This window comes from Delphinapterus leucas, chromosome 10, assembly GCF_059928025.1.
Source record: "Delphinapterus leucas isolate spDelLeu-1000000601 "Yukka" chromosome 10, BTC_Dleu_Yukka2, whole genome shotgun sequence".
Lineage (NCBI taxonomy): Eukaryota > Metazoa > Chordata > Mammalia > Artiodactyla > Monodontidae > Delphinapterus > Delphinapterus leucas.
The window spans coordinates 29,903,193-29,921,817 of NC_143138.1; the positions used below are offsets into that span (position 1 = coordinate 29,903,193).

Below are 18,625 nucleotides of genomic sequence, written 5' to 3' on the forward strand. Positions count from 1 at the left end.
TTTAATCACTGATCTTTGAACAGAAGAGTATGATAGACATGAAAATAGATACAAAGGAAAAATACAGACATTGACTGTTGTTGAAGTATGTTGAAGTATGAAGTATGTTGAAGTATGCTGATGAAATCTATTGAATTATGTACCAGTATCAAAAATTGGAAAAAGTCTCCAACTGGCTGCAGTTGGGTAGAATTTTGAATGTAAGGGGTAATGAAAGAATAGAATCATGGAACACAGGCAGATGAGATTAATACTGGAAAGCTTCACATTGGGGACTCTGAGGGTGGGGAATCTGTATACCTTGGATCAGCCAAGACAGTAGTGATTTTTTAAGATCCAGAGTTCACAAATTAGAGTAATGACCCCAGGCAGAAGAGGGTGTGTGTGTGTGTGTGTGTGTGTGTGTGTCCTCATTTGGATAGATGATTAACTATTAGAGTTACCCTAATCAGGATTCAGGTGGTGATGAAATAGGTTGTACTTCCTTAAATATAGACTTGCAGTAATTTTGATCTGCTTCATTTCCGTGGTATAGGAGAGCAGACTTTCGTGCCAAACTCCCTGAGTTTGAATCCTAGTCCTGCCATTTTGTCATGGACCCTGTCAAAGTTACTTAATTGCTTTGTTCCTTAGTTTTTCCCCTCCGTAAAATGGGGATAATATTGGTACCAACCACATAGATGGAGATTTGATAGGTCAGTTAAGGCACACAAATCATTTAGAATCATTCCTGGAACTCAAGAAGCGATAAGCATTAGCAGTAATGGTCGATAATTCATCATGTAACTTATCAAAGCACTTTCCTATGTGCATTTTTGTCTGAATCCATTTGATTCTCTTAAGGAAGCAAGGCTCAGAGAACTGAGGTTCCCAGTCTAGTAAACACTGAACAGCTAGGCTGGAGCCCCTGGCCTCCAACTCCAGTCCTGCCCAAGTGGGGTTTTTTTTTGTCCATAGCTGGGACTGGATTCTTGCCCAGAAGCAGAGCTGTGTGGCAAGTTGTAACTCAGAGATCAAGGGGAAAATGTGAACTTGCTGGGTCTTCCCCCTTCTAACAGCCCCTGCTTCTCTTCCTAATCACACTCCCCTCTCTGCCCCAGACACTCCAGAACTGCGACCTTCCAACCAAGCTTTAAGGAATCGAATCCTACTCTAACATGCATCCGTCTCTGTATCCTCAGGAATGAGGGGAGACTCTTATTTCATTGGGACGAGGAGCCTGGGGCAGCAGGGGCACATCCCGGAAGATGGAGGACTCTTCCTGCTCTGCTGCATAGACAGAGACTGGGCTGTGACTCAGTGTTTCACGGAGGAGGCCTTTCAAGCAATCACGGACTTCACGGACCTCCCAAACTCACTGTTTGCATGCAACGTCCACCAGTCGGTGTTTGAAGGGGATGAGAGCAAGGTAAGAAGCCTTTCTGCTCCTGAAACAGGGGGAGATGTGGCATTATCCCCCCAATATTTCCATTGCTTCTTTGTGGTTAATGTTTGGAAGTTTTTGAAAATGTTTACTTGGCACTTTTCTTGGCATGCATAGCAAGAGCAGAAAAGCCTGTTCTATTGTCAGTTGACATTGGAGGTACTCACAACAAGATTGTATGGGAGACTGTGTTGAATCAGATCTTGATGTCTGCCACTCAGAGGTCTGTCTAACAATGGTGTTGGGAATAGTGATTGCAGGGAATACCCCTTGGGCTAGGAAGCAGATGTTGTTAAAAAAAAAAAATTTTTATTTTCCCCTATTCTGCCCAAAGCTTAATTTGCCTTGCCCTACGCAGCACAAGCTCTCTTTCCCCCTTACTCTTCCTGCAGTTTGATGACTGTTCTAACAATAGTTTCTTAAATTGGGCCCCAAGTCCTGCAGCACTTATTAGAAAGGTAAATTGGTTGGCCATATGAGACTTGCTTTGCTCAAGCGGGTAGAATTGTTTTGGGTGTGTTGTAAGAATTTGTGTGAAAATGCTTAACTCCTTGATTTGAAATAATTAGGGAATGAGGTTGTCTATGTACAAGCATTTTCCAGAATATGAAGCTTCCATTTTAAGAGTCAGCTTGATTTAGTGGAAGCATTCTTGGCCATCAGAGTAAATATTCCTTTTTGAGGTCTTGCGAAAGTTTACTTCGGATTTCTCTGACGTTTTAACAACAGAGTCTAAATGGATCAAACCTTCCCTTGTGGATGTGGATTTCTAATTGTAAAATCTATTACTAGGCTACGTTGTAAAACATAGCCAACATTTTTTGGGGGAAAGAGCCTTTTTTTTTCTACATTAAAGTATGGCTCTGTGTGAGATTAAGAGTAGGATTTATGATCGCTGTTTCACAAACTTGGACTGTTTTTGCCAACTGCTGAAGTCCAAACTCTGTTGCCTGAACACAATTACTGGAAGTCTTTGTTCTGAATTTTATTGGTTTTGTAAGCAATCTTGATAGCCCAGAGGATTAGGAATTATTTCAAGCCATATAAAGGTAGTTTTATAATAATATTATTTTGGAGTTGAACAGTTGAAATGATGGGCTAAAAATAATTTGAAGTCCAAGGAATTATATGTGATTAGAACCTCCAGAGCTATCATCAGCAGGCTATTTGAAGTAAGAAAGTGACACATAGCCTTTTGGAAGGAAACTGGGAATTTTGCTCTTGGATTATCACCAGGGTTTAACACAGATTATAATTTATTCAGAGCACGTCATTTCCCCTGAAATCTACCTGATGTTAACTATGAAACAAAGTTCCGTGTTTTCTTGTTCTCTCATCTATTTAAATATCAACAATTAGAAGGATTTTCCTTAGAGTTTTTTTTACTTTAACATCTTTATTGGAGTATAATTGTTTTACAGTGGTATGTTAGATTCTGCTTTATAACAAAGTGAATCGGCTATACGTATACATATATCCCCATATCTCCTCCCTCTTGCATCTCCCTCCCACCCTCCCTATCCCACCCCTCTAGGGGGTCACAAAGCACCAAACTGATCTCCCTGTGCTATGCGGCGGCTTCCCACTAGCTATCTAGTTTACATGAGGTAGTATATAAAAGTCCATGCCACTCTCTCACTTTGTCCCAGCTTACCCGTGCCGCCGCCATGTCCTCAAGTCCATTCTCTATGTCTGGGTCTTTATTCCTGTCCTGCACCTAGGTTCTTCAGTACAATTTTTTTTTTTTTTTAGATTCCATATCTATGTGTTAGCATACAGTATTTGTTTTTCTCTTTCTGACTTAATTCACTCTGTATGACAGACTCTAGGTCCATCCACCTCACTACAAATAACTCAATTTCGTTTCTTTTTATGGCTGAGTAATATTCCATTGTATATATGTGCTACATCTTGTTTATCCATTCATCTGTTGATGGACACTTAGGTTGCTTCCATGTCCTGGGTATTGTAAATAGAGCTGCAGTGAACATTGTGGTACATGACTCTTGTTGAATTATGGTTTTCTCGGGGTATATGCCGAGATTGTTGGGGATCTTGGCATATTGAAGTGGGATTGTTGGGTCATATGGTAGTTCTATTTTTAATTTTTTAAGGAACCTCCCTACTGTTCTCCATAGTGGCTGTATCAATTTACATACCACCAACAGTGCAAGAGGGTTCCCTTTTCTCCACACTCTCCCCAGCATTTATTGTTTGTAGATTTTTTGATGATGGCCATTGTGACTGGTGTGAGGTGATACCTCATTGTAGTTTTGATTTGCATTTCTCTAATGATTTGTGATGTTGAGCATCCTTTCATGTGTTTGTTAGCTATCTGTAGTCTTTTTTGGAGAAATGTCTATTGAGGTCTTCTGCCCATTTTTGGATTGGGTTGTTTGTTTTTTTGATATTGAGCTGCATGAGCTGCTTGTAAATTTTGGAGATTAATCCTTTGTCAGTTGCTTCATTTGCATATATTTTCTCCCATTCTGAGGGTTGTCTTTTGGACTTGTTTAAGGTTTCCTTTAATGTGCAAAAGCTTTGAAGTTTCATTAGGTCCCATTTGTTTATTTTTGTTTTTATTTCCATTTCTCTAGGAGGTGGGTCAAAAAGGATCTTGCTGTGATTTATGTCATAGAGTGTTCTGCCTATGTTTTCCTCTAAGAGTTTTATAGTGTCTGGCCTTACATATAGGTCTTTAATCCATTTTGAGTTTATTTTTGTGTATGGCGTTAGGGAGTGTTCTAATTTCATTCTTTTACATGTACCTGTCCAGTTTTCCCAGCATCACTTAGTGAAGAGGCTGTCTTTTCTCCATTGTATATACTTGCCTCATTTATCAAAAATAAGATGACCATACGTGCATGCATGGGTTTATCTCTGGGCTTTCTATACTGTTCCAGTGATCTATATTTCTGTTTTTGTGCCAGTACCATACTGTCTTGATTACTGTAGCTTTGTAGTATAGTCTGAAGTCAGGGAGCCTGAGTCCTCCAGCTGCATGTTTCCTTCTCAAGATTGCTTTGGCTATTTGGGGTCTTTTGAGTTTCTATACAAATTGTGAAATTTTTTGTTCTAGTTCTGTGAAAAATGCCATTGGTAGTTTGATAGGGATTGCATTGAATCTGTACACTGCTTTGGGTAGTATAGTCATTTTCACAATATTGATTCTTCCAGTCCAAGAACATGGTATATCTCTCCATCTGTCTGTATCATCTTTAATTTCTTTCATCAGTGTCTTATAGTTTTCTGCATACAGGTCTTTTGTCTCCTCAGGTAGGCTTATTCCTAGGTATTTTATTCTTTTTGTTCCAATGGTAAATGAGAGTGTTTCCTTAATTTCTCTTTCAGATTTTTCATCATTAGTGTATGGGAATGCAAGAGATTTCTGTGCATTAATTTTGTACCTGCTACTATACCAAATTCATTGATTAGCTTCTAGTAGTTTTCTGGTAACATCTTTATGATTCTCTATGTATAGTAGCATGTCATCTGCAAACAGTGACAGCTCTACTTCTTCTTTTCCAATTTGGATTCCTTTTATTTCTTTTTCTTCTCTGATTGCTGCGGCTAAAACTTCCAAAACTATGTTGAATAATAGTGGTGAGAGTGGAGAACCGTGTCTTCTTCCTGATCTTAGAGGAAATGGTTTCAGTTTTTCACCATTGAGAATGATGTTGGCTGTGGGTTTGTTACATATGGCCTTTATTATGTTGAGGTAGGTTCCCTCTATGCCTACTTTTCTGGAGGGTTTTTATCACAAATGGGTGTTGAATTTTGTCAAAAGCTTTCTCTGCATCTATTGAGATGATCCTATGGTTTTTCGCCTTCAATTTGTTAATATGGTGTATCACATTGATTGACTTGCATATATTGAAAAATCCTTGCATTCCTGGGGTAAACCCCACTTGATCATGGTGTATGATCCTTTTAATGTGCTGCTGGATTCTGTTTGCCAGTTTTTTGTTGAGGATTTTTGCATCTATGTTGATCAGTGATGTTGGCCTCTGGTTTTCTCTCCTTGTGACATCTTTGTCTGGTTTTGGTACCTAGGGTGATGGTGGCCTCGTAGAATGAGTTTGGGAGTGTTTCCCCCTTTGCTATATTTTGGAAGAGTTTGAGAAGGATAGGTGTTAGCTCTTCTCTAAATGTTTGATAGAATTCGCCTGTGAAGCCATCTGATTCTGGGCTTCTGTTTGTTGGAAGATTTTTAATCACAGTTTTAATTTCAGTGCTTGTGATTGGTCTGTTCATATTTTCTACTTCTTCCTGGTTCAGTCTTGGAAGGTTGTGCTTTTCGAAGAATTTGTCCATTTCTTCCAGGTTGTCCATTTTATTGGCATAGAGTTGCTTGTAGTAATCTCTCATGATCCTTCGTATTTCTGCCGTGTCAGTTGTTACTTCTCCTTTTTCATTTCTAATTCTGTTGATTTGAGTCTCTCCCTTTTTTTCTTGATGAGTCTGGCTAATGGTTTATCAATTTTGTTTATCTTCTCAAAGAACCACGTTTTAGTTTTAGTGATCTTTGCTATCGTTTCCTTCATTTCTTTTTCATTTATTTCTGATCTGATCTTTATGATTTGTTTCCTTCTGCCAACTTTGCAGATTTATTGTTCTTCTCTAATTGCTTTAGGTGTATGGTTAGGTTGTTTATTTGAGATGTTTCTTGTTTCTTGAGGAAGGATTGTATTGCTGTAAACTTCCCTCTTAGAACTGCTTTTGCTGCATCCCATAGATTTGGGTTGTCGTGCTTTCATTGTAATTTGTTTCTGGGTATTTTCTGATATCCTCTTTGATTTCTTCAGTGATCTCTTGGTTATTAAGTAGTGTATTGTTTAGCCTCCATGTGTTTTTATTTTTTATAGATTTTTTCCTGTAATTGATATCTAGTCTCATAGCATTGTGGTCGGAAAAGATACTTGATACAATTTAAATTTTCTTAAATTTACCAAGGCTTGATTTGTGACCCAAGATATGATCTCTCCCAGAGAATGTTCCATGAGCACTTGAGAAGAAAGTGTATTCTGTTGTTTTTGGATGGAATGTCCTATAAATATCAATTAAGTCCATCTTGTTTAATGTGTCATTTAAAGCTTGTGTTTCCTTATTTATTTTCATTTTGGATGATGTGTCCATTGGTAAAAGTGGGGTGTTAAAGTCCCCTACTATGATTGAATTACTGTCAATTCCCCCTTTCTTGGCTGTTAGTATTTGCCTTATGTATTGAGGTGCTCCTATGTTGGGTGCATAAACATTTACCATTGTTATATCTTCTTCTTGGATTGATCCCTTGATCATTATGTAGTGTTCTTCTTTGTCTCTTGTAATAGTCTTTATTTTAAAGTTTATTTTGTCTTATATGAGAATTGCTAATCCATGTTTCTTTTGATTTTCATTTGCATGGAATATCTTTTTCCATCACCTCACTTTCAGTCTGTATGTGTCCCTGGGTCTGAAGTGGGTCTCTTGTAGACAGCATATATACAGATCTTGTTTTGTTTCCATTCAGCCAGTCTATGTCTCTTGGTTGGAGCATTTAATCCATTTACATGTAAGGTAATTATCGAAATGTATGTTCTTATTACCATTTTCTTAATTGTTTTGGGTTTGTTATTGTAGGTCTTTTCCTTGTCTTGTGTCCTGCCTACACAAGTTTCTTTAGCAGTTGTTGTAAAGCTGGTTTGCTGGTGCTGAATTCTCTTAGCGTTTGCTTGTCTGTAAAGGTTTTAATTTCTCCATGAATCTGAATGAGATCCTTGCTGGGTAGAGTAATCTTGGTTGTAGGTTCTTCCCTTTCATCACTTTAAATATGTCCTGTCACTCTCTTCTGGCTTGCAGAGTTTCTGCTGAAAGATCAGCTGTTAACCTTATGGGGATTCCCTTGTATGTTATTTGTTGTTTTTTTCCTTGCTGCTTCTAATATTTTTTCTTTGTAGTTAATATCTGATAGTTTGATTAATATGTGTCTTGGCTTGTTTCTCCTTGGATTTATCCTGTATGGGACTCTCTGTGCTTCCTGGACTTGACTGACCATTTCCTTTCCCATATTAGGGAAGTTTTCAACTGTAACGTCTTCAAATAGTTTCTCAATCTGTTTCTTATTCTCTTCTTCTTCGGGACCCCTGTAATTCAAATGTTGGTGCATTTAATGTTGCCCCAGAGGTCTCTGAGACTGTCCTCAATTCTTTTCATTCTTTTTTCTTTATTCTGCTCTGCGGTAGTTATTTCCACTATTTTATCTTCCAGGTCCCTTATCCGTTCATCTGCCTCAGTTATTCTGCTATTGATTCCTTCTAGAGAATTTTTAATTTCATTTATCGTGTTGTTCATCATTGTTTGTTTGCTCTTTAGTTCTTCTAGGTCCTTATTAAACATTTCTTGTATTTTCTCCATTCTATTTCCAAGATTTTGGATCATCTTTACTATCATTATTCTGAATTCTTTTTCAGGGAGACTGCCTATTTCCTCTTGTTTTATTTGGTCTGGTGGGTTTTTACCTTGCTCCTTCATCTGCTGTGTGTTTCTCTGTCTTTTCATATTGCTTAACTTAACTGTGTTTGGGGTCTCCTTTTCACAGGCTGCATGTTCATAGTTCCCGTTGTTTTTCGTGTCTGCCCCCAGTGGCTAAGGTTGGTTCAGTGGGTTGTGTAGGCTTCCTGGTGGAGGGGACTGGTGCCTGTGTTCTGGTGGGTGAGGCTGGATCTTGTCTTTCTGGTGGGCAGGACTGCATCCTGTGGTGTGTTATGGGGCGTCTGTGACCTTATTATGATTTTAGACAGCCTCTCTGCTAATGCGTGGGGTTGTGTTTCTGTCTTGCTAGTTGTTTGGCATAGGGTGTCCAGCACTGTAGCTTGCTGGTCGTTGAGTGGAGCTGGGTCTTAGCGTTGAGATGGTGATCTCTGGGAGGGCTTTTGCCATTTGATATTATGTGGAGCCAGGAGGTCTCTGGTGGACCAATGTCCTGAACTTGGCTCTCCCACCTCAGAGGCACAGGCCTGACACCCATCCAGATCACCAAGACCCTTTCAGCCATATGGCTCATAAGAAAAGGGAGAAAAAAAGAAAGAAGAACGAATACAGTAAAATAAAATAAAGTAAAATAAAATAAAAGTATTAAAATAAAAAATATTATTAAAAAGTAATAAAAAAAAGAAAGAAGAGAGCAACCAAACCAAAAAACAAATCCACCAATTTTAGCAAGTCCTAAAACTATACTAAAAAATAAAAAACAAAAACGGACGGACAGAACTCTAGGACAAATGGTAAAAGCAAAGCTATAGAGACAAAATCACACAAAGAAGCATACACATACACACTCAAAAAGAGAAAAAGGAAAAAAAGAATCTATATATATGTATAAAAAAAAGGAAGAGAACAACCAAATCAATGAACAAATCTACCAATGATAATAAACTTTAAATACTAAGCTAAGATAAACAGAAAACCAGAAAGAAATTAGATGCACAGACACCCCATAACACACCACAGGATGCGGTCCTGCCCACCAGAAAGACAAGATCCAGCCTCACCCACCAGAACACAGGCACCAGTCCCCTCCACCAGGAAGCCTACACAACCCACTGAACCAACCTTAGCCACTGGGGGCAGACACGAAAAACAACGGGAACTATGAACATGCAGCCTGTGAAAAGGAGACCCCAAACACAGTTAAGTTAAGCAATATGAAAAGACAGAGAAACACACAGCAGATGAAGGAGCAAGGTAAAAACCCACCAGACCAAATAAAACAAGAGGAAATAGGCAGTCTCCCTGAAAAAGAATTCAGAATAATGATAGTAAAGATGATCCAAAATCTTGGAAATAGAATGGAGAAAATACAAGAAATGTTTAATAAGGACCTAGAAGAACTAAAGAGCAAACAAACAATGATGAACAACACGATAAATGAAATTAAAAATTCTCTAGAAGGAATCAATAGCAGAATAACTGAGGCAGATGAACGGATAAGGGACCTGGAAGATAAAATAGTGGAAATAACTACCGCAGAGCAGAATAAAGAAAAAATCCAAGTCTACAGTTGCTCCGAAGTCCACCGCCTCAATTTGGGATGATTCATTGTCTATTCAGGTATTCCACAGTTGCAGGGTACATCAAGTTGATTGTGGAGATTTAATCCGCTGCTCCTGAGGTTGCTGGGAGGGATTTCCCTTTCTCTTCTTTGTTTGCACAGCTCCCGGGGTTCAGCTTTGGATTTGGCCCTGCCTCTGGGTGTAGGCTGCCCACAGGCATCTGTTCCCGCCCAGACAGGAGGGGGTTAAAGGAGCAGCTGATCTGGGGGGCTCCGGCTCACTTAGGCTGGGGGGAGGGAGGGGTACGGATGTGGGGCGAGCCTGCAGTGGCAGAGGCCAGCGTGATGTTGCACCAGCCTGAGGCATGCCGTGCGTTCTCCCGGGGAAGTTGTCCCTGGATCGCGGGACCCTGGCAGTGGCGGGCTGCACAGGCTCCCAGTAGGGGAGGTGTGGAGAGTGACCTGTGGTCGCACACAGGCTTCTTAGTGGCGGCAGCAGCAGCCTTAGCGTCTCATGCCCGTCCCTGCTGTCCGCACTTTTAGCCACGGCTCGCGCCCGTCTCTGGAGCTTGTGTAGGTGGCGCTCTGAATCCCCTCTCCTCGTGCTCACCAAAACAATGGTCTCTTGCCTCTTGGGCAGCTCCAGACTTTTCCCTGGACTCCCTCCCGGCTAGCTGTGGTGCACTAGCCCCCTTCAGGCTGTGTTCACGCCACCAACCCCAGTCCTCTCCCTGCGCTCTGACCGAAGCCCGAGGCTCAGCTCCCAGCCCTGCCCGCCCCGGCGGGTGAGCAGACAAGCCTCTCGGACTGGCGAGTGCTGGTCGGCCCTGATCCTCTGTGCGGGAATCTCTCCGCTTTTCCCTCCGCACCCCTGTGGCTGCGCTCTCCTCCGTGGCTCCGAAGCTTCCCCACTCCACCACCCGCAGTCTCCGCCCGCGAAGGAGCTTCTGGTGCGTGGAAACCTTTCCTCCTTCACAGCTCCCTCCCACTGGTGCAGGTCCCGTCCCTATTCTTTTGTCTCTGTTTTTTCTTTTTTCTTTTGCCTACCCAGGTACGTGGGGAGTTTCTTGCCTTTTGGGAGGTCTGAGGTCTTCTGCCAGCATTCAGTAGGTGTTCTGTAGGAGTTGTTCCACGTGTAGATGTATTTCTGGTGTATTTGTGGGGAGGAAGGTGATCTCCGCATCTTACTCCTCCGCCATCTTGAAGGTCTCCCCCTTAGAGGTTTAATGGGTGTTTTGATTCTTTCCTGATTAAATCATTCTCAGTAGATTGAAACAAGGAGATTTAGGAAGGAGCTAATCTCAGTCAGGAAGGCTGCTCAAGAATGGTTTATCAGCTGAACCAGAATTGGTTACGTAGCAAGACAGAGGCCTGGGGAGAGTTCTCGGGGATCTGTCCCCATCTATTTTGATATTCTGATCTGTGAGTGAATAATGGATTACCAAATATTCTCATTTAATTTGTATACGAAGTTGGTAAATCGCAGCTTAACAAATAGTATGGGGTTTTAAAGTGACCTTGATAAAATATTGAGATGAAATCAATAAGATGTAGTTCAGTGGAACCAGTTTCAAATGATTTAGATTACATCTTTATAGCCAAGGATGTGAATTTTATAATTAGCCCATGCCTACCTAATGAAAGTTATTAAATTAGACAGAAAGTCTTCCGGCTTGGTGTGATTTTATAGCCCCCATTCTGTGGACGGTCTCTGGGATATCAAATAATCTGATCCAGATTCAGTTTTGATTTAATTATATATACAGTGTTTAGGGTGACAAAGCAAGATGATCAGATACCAAATGAATTGATAATAGAGGCACGACCACTGGGACTCTAGGAAAAAAATGTTTGGGGAGGCTCGTGCCTCCCATTTTTACTGCCACATGTTTCTCTTTATATTCCAGACCTTTCTGTTCCTCTCTTTACCTCCATTCTCCCCCCTCCACTAGCTTAATAAAGCTCACTTGCCTTGTACGTCATTCTCTCAGGATATCCTTCCCACAGTGTTCAAAGTTCATGAATCTGAGCCAGGAATTCTGATGATGTTTATCTTTCCCAAAGGGTGGACATTGGGGGCACTGTGCAAAGTTGGTGGCAGATAATTTTAGGTAGAGGGAAAAGAATCAAGAATGCTTTCCAGCACTTGTATCTGCCTGTGGGCAAGGCTGGCCATGGGGATTGTCTAAAGTATTTGGCTTTGGGAAGGTGCCTTCAGCAGCCTGGAATTATCTGAGAGATAAGACATCAGAAATGATGCTTGGTTTTCATTTCAGAGGTCCAGGTGGTTAGGTGGTAAGATATGTAACTTGCTTGGGTGAAGTTTTCTTTTCTGACAAACAGACTTTTGATTCATTGTGTTTTTTTTGTTTGTTTTGTTTTGTTTTTTTGCGGTATGCGGGCCTCTCACTGTTGTGGCCTCTCCCGTTGCAGAGCACAGGCTCCGGACGCGCAGGCTCAGCGGCCGTGGCTCACGGGCCCAGCCGCTCCACAGCATGTGGGATCTTCCCGGACCGGGGCACGAACCCGTGTCCCCTGCATCGGCAGGCGGACTCTCAACCACTGCGCCACCAGGGAAGCCCCGATTCATTGTTTCTTGATATTGAAGGCCTAGAGTTTAGCTTGTTTGTTCAATTATTATAAAGCATACATTTTCCTTAGCTGAGTGGGAATTTATAAAGCTCTTGTTTTCTGACTATCATGGTTAAGTCTTGCAGTAATCTCTTCTCAGTTTTCCCATCTGTCTGAGACACTTTTCCTAAGCCCTTTTCCTTATTGAGGTAATTTGGAACGTACTGACTTGGCCTGCTCTTAATATAGGTAACGCCATAGGAGATGATCTTCTGGTTATGTTTGTTTCTGCTTATCAGTATGATAAATATTCTGAGATGCTCATTTCTGCTATCCTATTTAAATTCTAAGTTCTGACACCTACAGAACATTTTTTTCAAACAGCTTCATGAGACCATGATGTTCACTCCAATTTTTCATTAGGCAGAATTCTGTGAGATTGTATTTTGATTTGATGCTTTTGCAAGGAGTGAGCACATACTTCAGTGTGGCTTGTTGTGGTCCAGATGGTTGGGATTTGTTTACATAACACAAAGGAGAACCAGCGCTGGAGAAAATTGGCATCTGAAACCGATAATGCAGATTGCTGTTTGCATGCTACAGCTTGCAGCATAAATATTTTTGTATGAGACACATTTAGAACCGGGAGCTTCACAGCAGACAACACCTAGAAGTTATTAGGGGGTCAGTTAACCTCTGGCATTTTCCCCTGGATTGCCTTTCTACATCCAGCTGGGCTGCAAAGGTCATCTTAAGACAGGTGAGGCTGGAGAGGCACCCCGAGGGCTGCCCTGTGTCTGTGCTGAAGATAAGTAAGTCTCTGCTCGATGGGACACTGGCAGTCACTGGTAGCTAAAGGGGAACAGTGTATCAAACCACCAGGAAACCTCTAGCCAAATTCAGGTCAATAAAGAGAAACTTGAAAGGTGAGTTGTTTTTGGCCTCCAAAAAATTTGTATCATTTAGTTCAGTGGTAATAATAATAATATAACAGCAGTAGCAAACCTTACATAGCCTGTAGCAAGTTGCCTCATACTCTTCCGAATGCTTTCTAGACATTAAGCCCTTTAATCACCATGACAACCCTATGAGGGCGGTGTCTTTCTGCCTCTCTACCTCCTGGGCACGTGGCAGGGTTGTATTCCCTGGACCCTTCTGTCTAGTTCTGCCCAATGTATTGATATAAGCAGAAGTGACCTGTGTCACTTCCAGGCCAAGCATTTAATTACCAATATTTGACACTGAAGAATGTTCTTTTCACTCTGCTCGGGCAACTGGCAACGTGCCAGGTGTGCCATTCAGACAGTTTGGCTCAGGGACTGAGGGCAAGGATGACACAGAGCAGGGTCCTGGGTGACCTGTGATAAACATGCAATGTGACTGCAACAACAAGAAAAGCCTTTGCTGCTTTAAGCCCCTGGAATCTGGGAGTTTGTTGTTAGAATATAACTTAGTCCGCCTAGGTTGATACAGTAAGTATGATTACACAGAGAGGTTGCCCATGGTTTCACAGCTGGAGTGGCAGAGCAGTGATTCAAACCTACAGAGTCTGTGCTCTTAAACATTATGCGATACTGCCTCTTGATGTACAAATATTTATTGAAAACAGGTATGATGCTTGGCTCTGGGGATGCAGTGGTGAACAAGACAGCATAAACTCATTGAATTTAAAGTCTACCAAAGAAAACAATTCAAATAAAACAAACATAATAAATCCAGTGATGCTAAAATCAAAGGGGCATTTAATATATATTTTCAACTATACTCGATGCCTTATATACACACACGTACACATGCACAAAAGATTTTCTTGTTTTTGTTATGTTTTGTTTTGCTTTTTAAATAAGCGGGCATTTCTGCCAACCATTAGTGGCTGTATTCTTCCAGAAAGGGCATAAGATCAGAGGCCTAGTGCTTTGGGTTTCTTAGGCTTTGTGCTTCTCATAAATAGATCATCTCAATGCCTTGTGCGCGGCTGGAGTGATTCTAGGTTCAAAGATGTATATCTTTCATTCAACATCACCGCTAATATAATAAACCAGCTCCTTCTAGAGCTCAGCTGAGGACGCAGTGATCTAGCCTAACACTGGCAGCATTATGCAGTCACTCTCAAGGATTTTGGAAGGTTAATCTGGTTATTTGCAATTTTTACTTGATTCCCCACATAAGATTTGCCTTTACTCCAGTCTGTAGGGGCATGTGAATGTTCCCTTTGTACTTTACAACTGCAGGTCCACAATCTCTTATCTGCAGTACCGAAATCTGAAAAGCTCTGGAAACTTTCTTTATAACCCACTTTAAGACAAAACCTCACTTGACCTAATTCATTCAGAATCTAACCAGGACTGGTGAGAAGCTTCTTCTTATGTGAATATTCATCCATCTCTTTGCAAAAATATTCCTGTCTTTAACCACCGGGGACTGCCTCAGACCTTGATGGAGCATTACACAACATGAGGTATGCGTACCGTGTTACATTCTAAATCCCCAAATTCTGAATTGCAATCATATCAGGCCCTAAGAACTTCAGACGGTGGGTTGTGGACCTGTAGAATGTATTAAAAATGCACTCGGGCTTCCTTGGTGGCGCAGTGGTTGAGAGTCCACCTGCCGATGCAGGGGACAGGGGTTCGTTCGTGCCCCGGTCCGGGAAGATCCCACATGCCGCGGAGCGGCTGGGCCCGTGAGCCATGGCCGCTGAGCCTGCGCATCTGGAGCCTGTGCTCCGCAACGGGAGAGGCCACAACAGTGAGAGGCCCGCGTACCGGAAAAAAAAAAAAAAAAAGCGCTCACACCACATGTTCAAAAAGAAGGATGAATGCATCACTGAAATCTGAATGCCATCAAGAAGAGTGATTAAATATATTTTTCCCATAATGAGATCTTGTGTTTATTAGAAACAAAAGACGGATTGAACACAAGATGGGCCCATTCACTTAGTTTAATAATAATAATAATAATATTAATTATGGCAGCAGCAAACCTTACATAGCATGTAGCAAGGTGCCAGATACTCTTCAGAATGCTTTCTAGACATTAAGCCCTTTAATCGCCATGACAACCCTTTGGTGTGGATACTGCCTGAGTGACCTTCCCGAGTCAAACTCTGACAGTCTCTGAGTCTCCTTCTTTGAGTGTCTACAGTTGAAAGCCTCTGACCTTGACCTGCGGTCACTGCTCATCCTGCCCTCATCCCTTCACCTGGTTCCTGACTAATGGTCTGGTCTGGGTCCCGAGGAAAGACTCCTAGCCCATCAGGGAGAGAGTTACTGTTCCATGCAAGTGGTTGTCTTTAACTCAGAGGAGTTTCCGTTGTAAAACATTTATGCCACCCCCACGTGTTTTGCCTCTCTTCATTTGTATTCTTCCTCTCTATACCCTGAAATTCTGGAAGGCAGTCAAAATTTGTATTCTCCTTCGTTGTATTTCCAGCACCTTGCTGGATCTCACACATTGTAGGTAATCAATGTTGAATCGGACCTCCACTTCAGTGGTGACTAAACGAAGATACAGAGGGATGAATTTGCCAGGATCGGCTGATTAATTAGAGAAACAGCAAAGAGCCGAGTGACGCTTCTGGACGTTGAAGTCTAGTTCATTACCCACCGTACATCTCCATCTCTAAATTCTACCATGGAAAACAGATTCTAGAAATAAAGGTGGCTGTCTATCAGCATAACATTCAAGCCAAAACGTATTGAATATAAGACAGAGAGGGCTTCCCTGGTGGCGCAGTGGTTGAGAGTCTGCCTGCCGATGCAGGGGACACGGGTTCGTGCCCCGGTCTGGGAGGATCCCGCATGCCGCGGAGCGGCTGGGCCCGTGAGCCATGGACGCTGAGCCTGCGCTCCACAACGGGAGAGGCCACAACAGTGAGAGGCCCGCGTACCGCAAAAAAAAAAAAAAAAAAAAAATAGCACTCTTGCAGTTAAGATATAACATTCATATGAATAAACGTGTTTTACATGTCAATTTATATTTACATGGTGTTTTAAGTTTTTAGAAGTGACTGACCTATTTACTAAGCCAAGAGAGTAAAAATTAAGCGTCTTAAACACATTTGTTTCCATAATCACTCCTAGAGAAGAAAAGAGAGATATAAGAAAAGAAAAAAAGAAAAGGCAGCAAGGAAAGATGAAATCCAGTGCTTTAGAAGACCTTAGGAATCTTGTTATGGGGATAGTTTAAAGCTGGTTGAAAAATTCATGCTGAGGATACGTACCAAAGGACAAACAAGCAGATTAAATTGTTATCTGTAGTTTGTGTCACTGAATATAGGTTGCAAAAAATAAAAATGAAGTGAACCATTGTGACCTAAGGGTGGGGAAAGGATAACCAAGCATTAATTTTATTTATTTATTTATTATTATTTTTTAACACCTTTATTGGAGTATAATTGCTTTACAATGGTGTGTTAGTTTCTGCTTTATAACAAAGTGAATCAGTTATACATATACATATGTTCCCATATCTCCTCCCTCTTGCGTCTCCCTCCCTCCCACCCTCCCTATCCCACCCCTCTAGGTGGTCACAAAGCACCGAGCTGATCCCCCTGTGCTATGCGGTTGCTTCCCACTATCTATTTTACATTTGGTAGTGTATATATGTCCACAAGCATTCATTTTAAGTATTAAAGCAGGAACTTGTTAAATTAGATACCAAATATCCAAGGAATATACTTAGGAGTGTCACCGTTTCTCTTGTGCCATCCTTTACAGGTGGAGGTGACATTTACAGCTTTCTTTGTTGTTTTCAAGAATGTTTAAATTGCAAAAAGACAGTGCCTATCATTGTACTCAGTAAGTTGGTCCTGTTTTCTCTTTTCTCTGGACAATTACTGGGAACCATAATTAGTCACCGCTAATCCCTTGGGGACACCTGCCAGATGACAGCCCAGCGTGGGGCAGATTCGAAAGCTGCTGTAGGACATTCTCTGGAACCTTAACCTTTCTTGAAGTGACTAAAATATTCCAGAGGCATATTTAGTGGCTTGCTTCTCCACAGCACTGAGTGACCCCCTGGGGCTCAGGCGCCTGACAAGCCACTCGAAATGCCCCACTTAACAACCTGGAAATAATTGAGGCAGTGGGAAGAATTAAGCCCGAAGCACAGAGAGCTGAGAGTATTTGGTTTCTGTGCCAAAAGAGTGGGTGAGCGTGTATTCCTGATGGAACCTGGGGAAAAACGGCTGCCATGTTCTGAGGAGTCTGGGATGCTATTAAAGAGGGACTTGGAGCTTTCTTCCCTTTTTGGAAAAATGAAGGTGCTTGGAGCCCAGTTCATATGGTTTCCATCAGAGCTACTCGTAGCCTGTTCAGTGACTCTGTGACTTGTTAGAAGGGGCTTCCACGGGCAGAAGCTGTCTTAGGGCACACAGCCTGAGGCAAGGCAGGTGAATTTGTAAAAACGGCACCCTTTCCTCTCAGCTGATGGGGTAGATGAAGGCCTGAGCAGTTGTGGTTGGCTTGACAGGTGGAGGGCAGGCTGGATTTCATCCTCTACTCTCTTCCCGGACCAGGAGCTCTTGAGAAATGCACAAAAGGCACACCCATCACAGTGTTCCCGGTCTCATATGATCATTGTCAATTATTTCCAGTTTAAAAGGATTTATAAATTCAAGGATAATTATTGCGTTCTCTTGCCTAAGAACATTACTTTTTTTAAGATGTGGATTTGGAGATGGAGCCCAGGGGAAGGGCGGGGGAAGAATAAGACTTATTGTTATTTTTCCTCGCGCTCACCAGCTAAAGTTGGCCTGGGCTTCACCTGGCCTTTTTCGGCTTTTTTGACTCTGGTCCCAGTTTCGCGGTCACGAAATTCTTAGCCAACTTAGAGATAACCAGAGAAAGTCAGAGATTTTGGACATGAACTTTAAAACTCTGCCAAGGTATCTTTCGTTGCAGGCCTGACATTTAGCTCAATGGATGAGATCAGTGTGATATAGATGAGCCAATTGCCGATTCCATTAGTATCACGTGACGTTTACTCGGTGAGAGTGGGGTTATTAGGGTGCTGCTTCTACATGTATTTCATTATTGTCTACTCAGCCATACTCCCCTATCAGAATATATAGAAATATAACATGTAGTTTGTCTTTTTAAGTTTGATCAGTTTCTGGGAATATTTGGATCATGTTCTATTTTACTGGGAATGTTCTATTTTATAGCATAACCATCGTTTTAAACATAAAAGCCAGCATCTCTATCAATGTTTTGAGGGGGAGACCCATTGATCAGATGACATAGTTAAGATTTTTCATCAAACGTGTTGAAATATCACTTCTTTTTTTTTTTTGCGGTACGCGGGCCTCTCACTGCTGTGGCCTCTCCCGTTGCGGAGCACAGGCTCCGGACGCGCAGGCTCAGCGGCCATGGCTCACAGGCCCAGCCACTTCATGGCATGTGGGATCTTCCCGGACCGGGGCACGAACCCGCGTCCCCTGCATGGGCAGGCGGACTCTCAACCACTGCGCCACCAGGGAAGCCCGAAATATCACTTCTTATGCTTTGTTCAGAGCCTACAGTTTCCCACCAGATTTGTGGCTATTATGAACTCCATACTATTTAGTGTATTATTTATACATAGCGTGCACCACCTTATGG

At 41.9% G+C, this 18,625-nt stretch overlaps 1 protein-coding gene across 1 annotated transcript in view; it reads left to right on the plus strand.

Moving 5' to 3' along the window:
- The first annotated feature begins 1,130 nt into the window (after nt 1-1,130).
- RCAN2 (regulator of calcineurin 2) overlaps nt 1,131-18,625 on the plus strand; it is a 221,808-nt gene continuing 204,313 nt past the window's right edge. Inside the window, exon 1 of the mRNA XM_022582053.3 lies at nt 1,131-1,408. Within this exon, the coding sequence (XP_022437761.1) occupies nt 1,184-1,408 (225 nt within the window). The 5' untranslated portion in view covers nt 1,131-1,183. The remainder of the gene's footprint in view (nt 1,409-18,625) is intronic.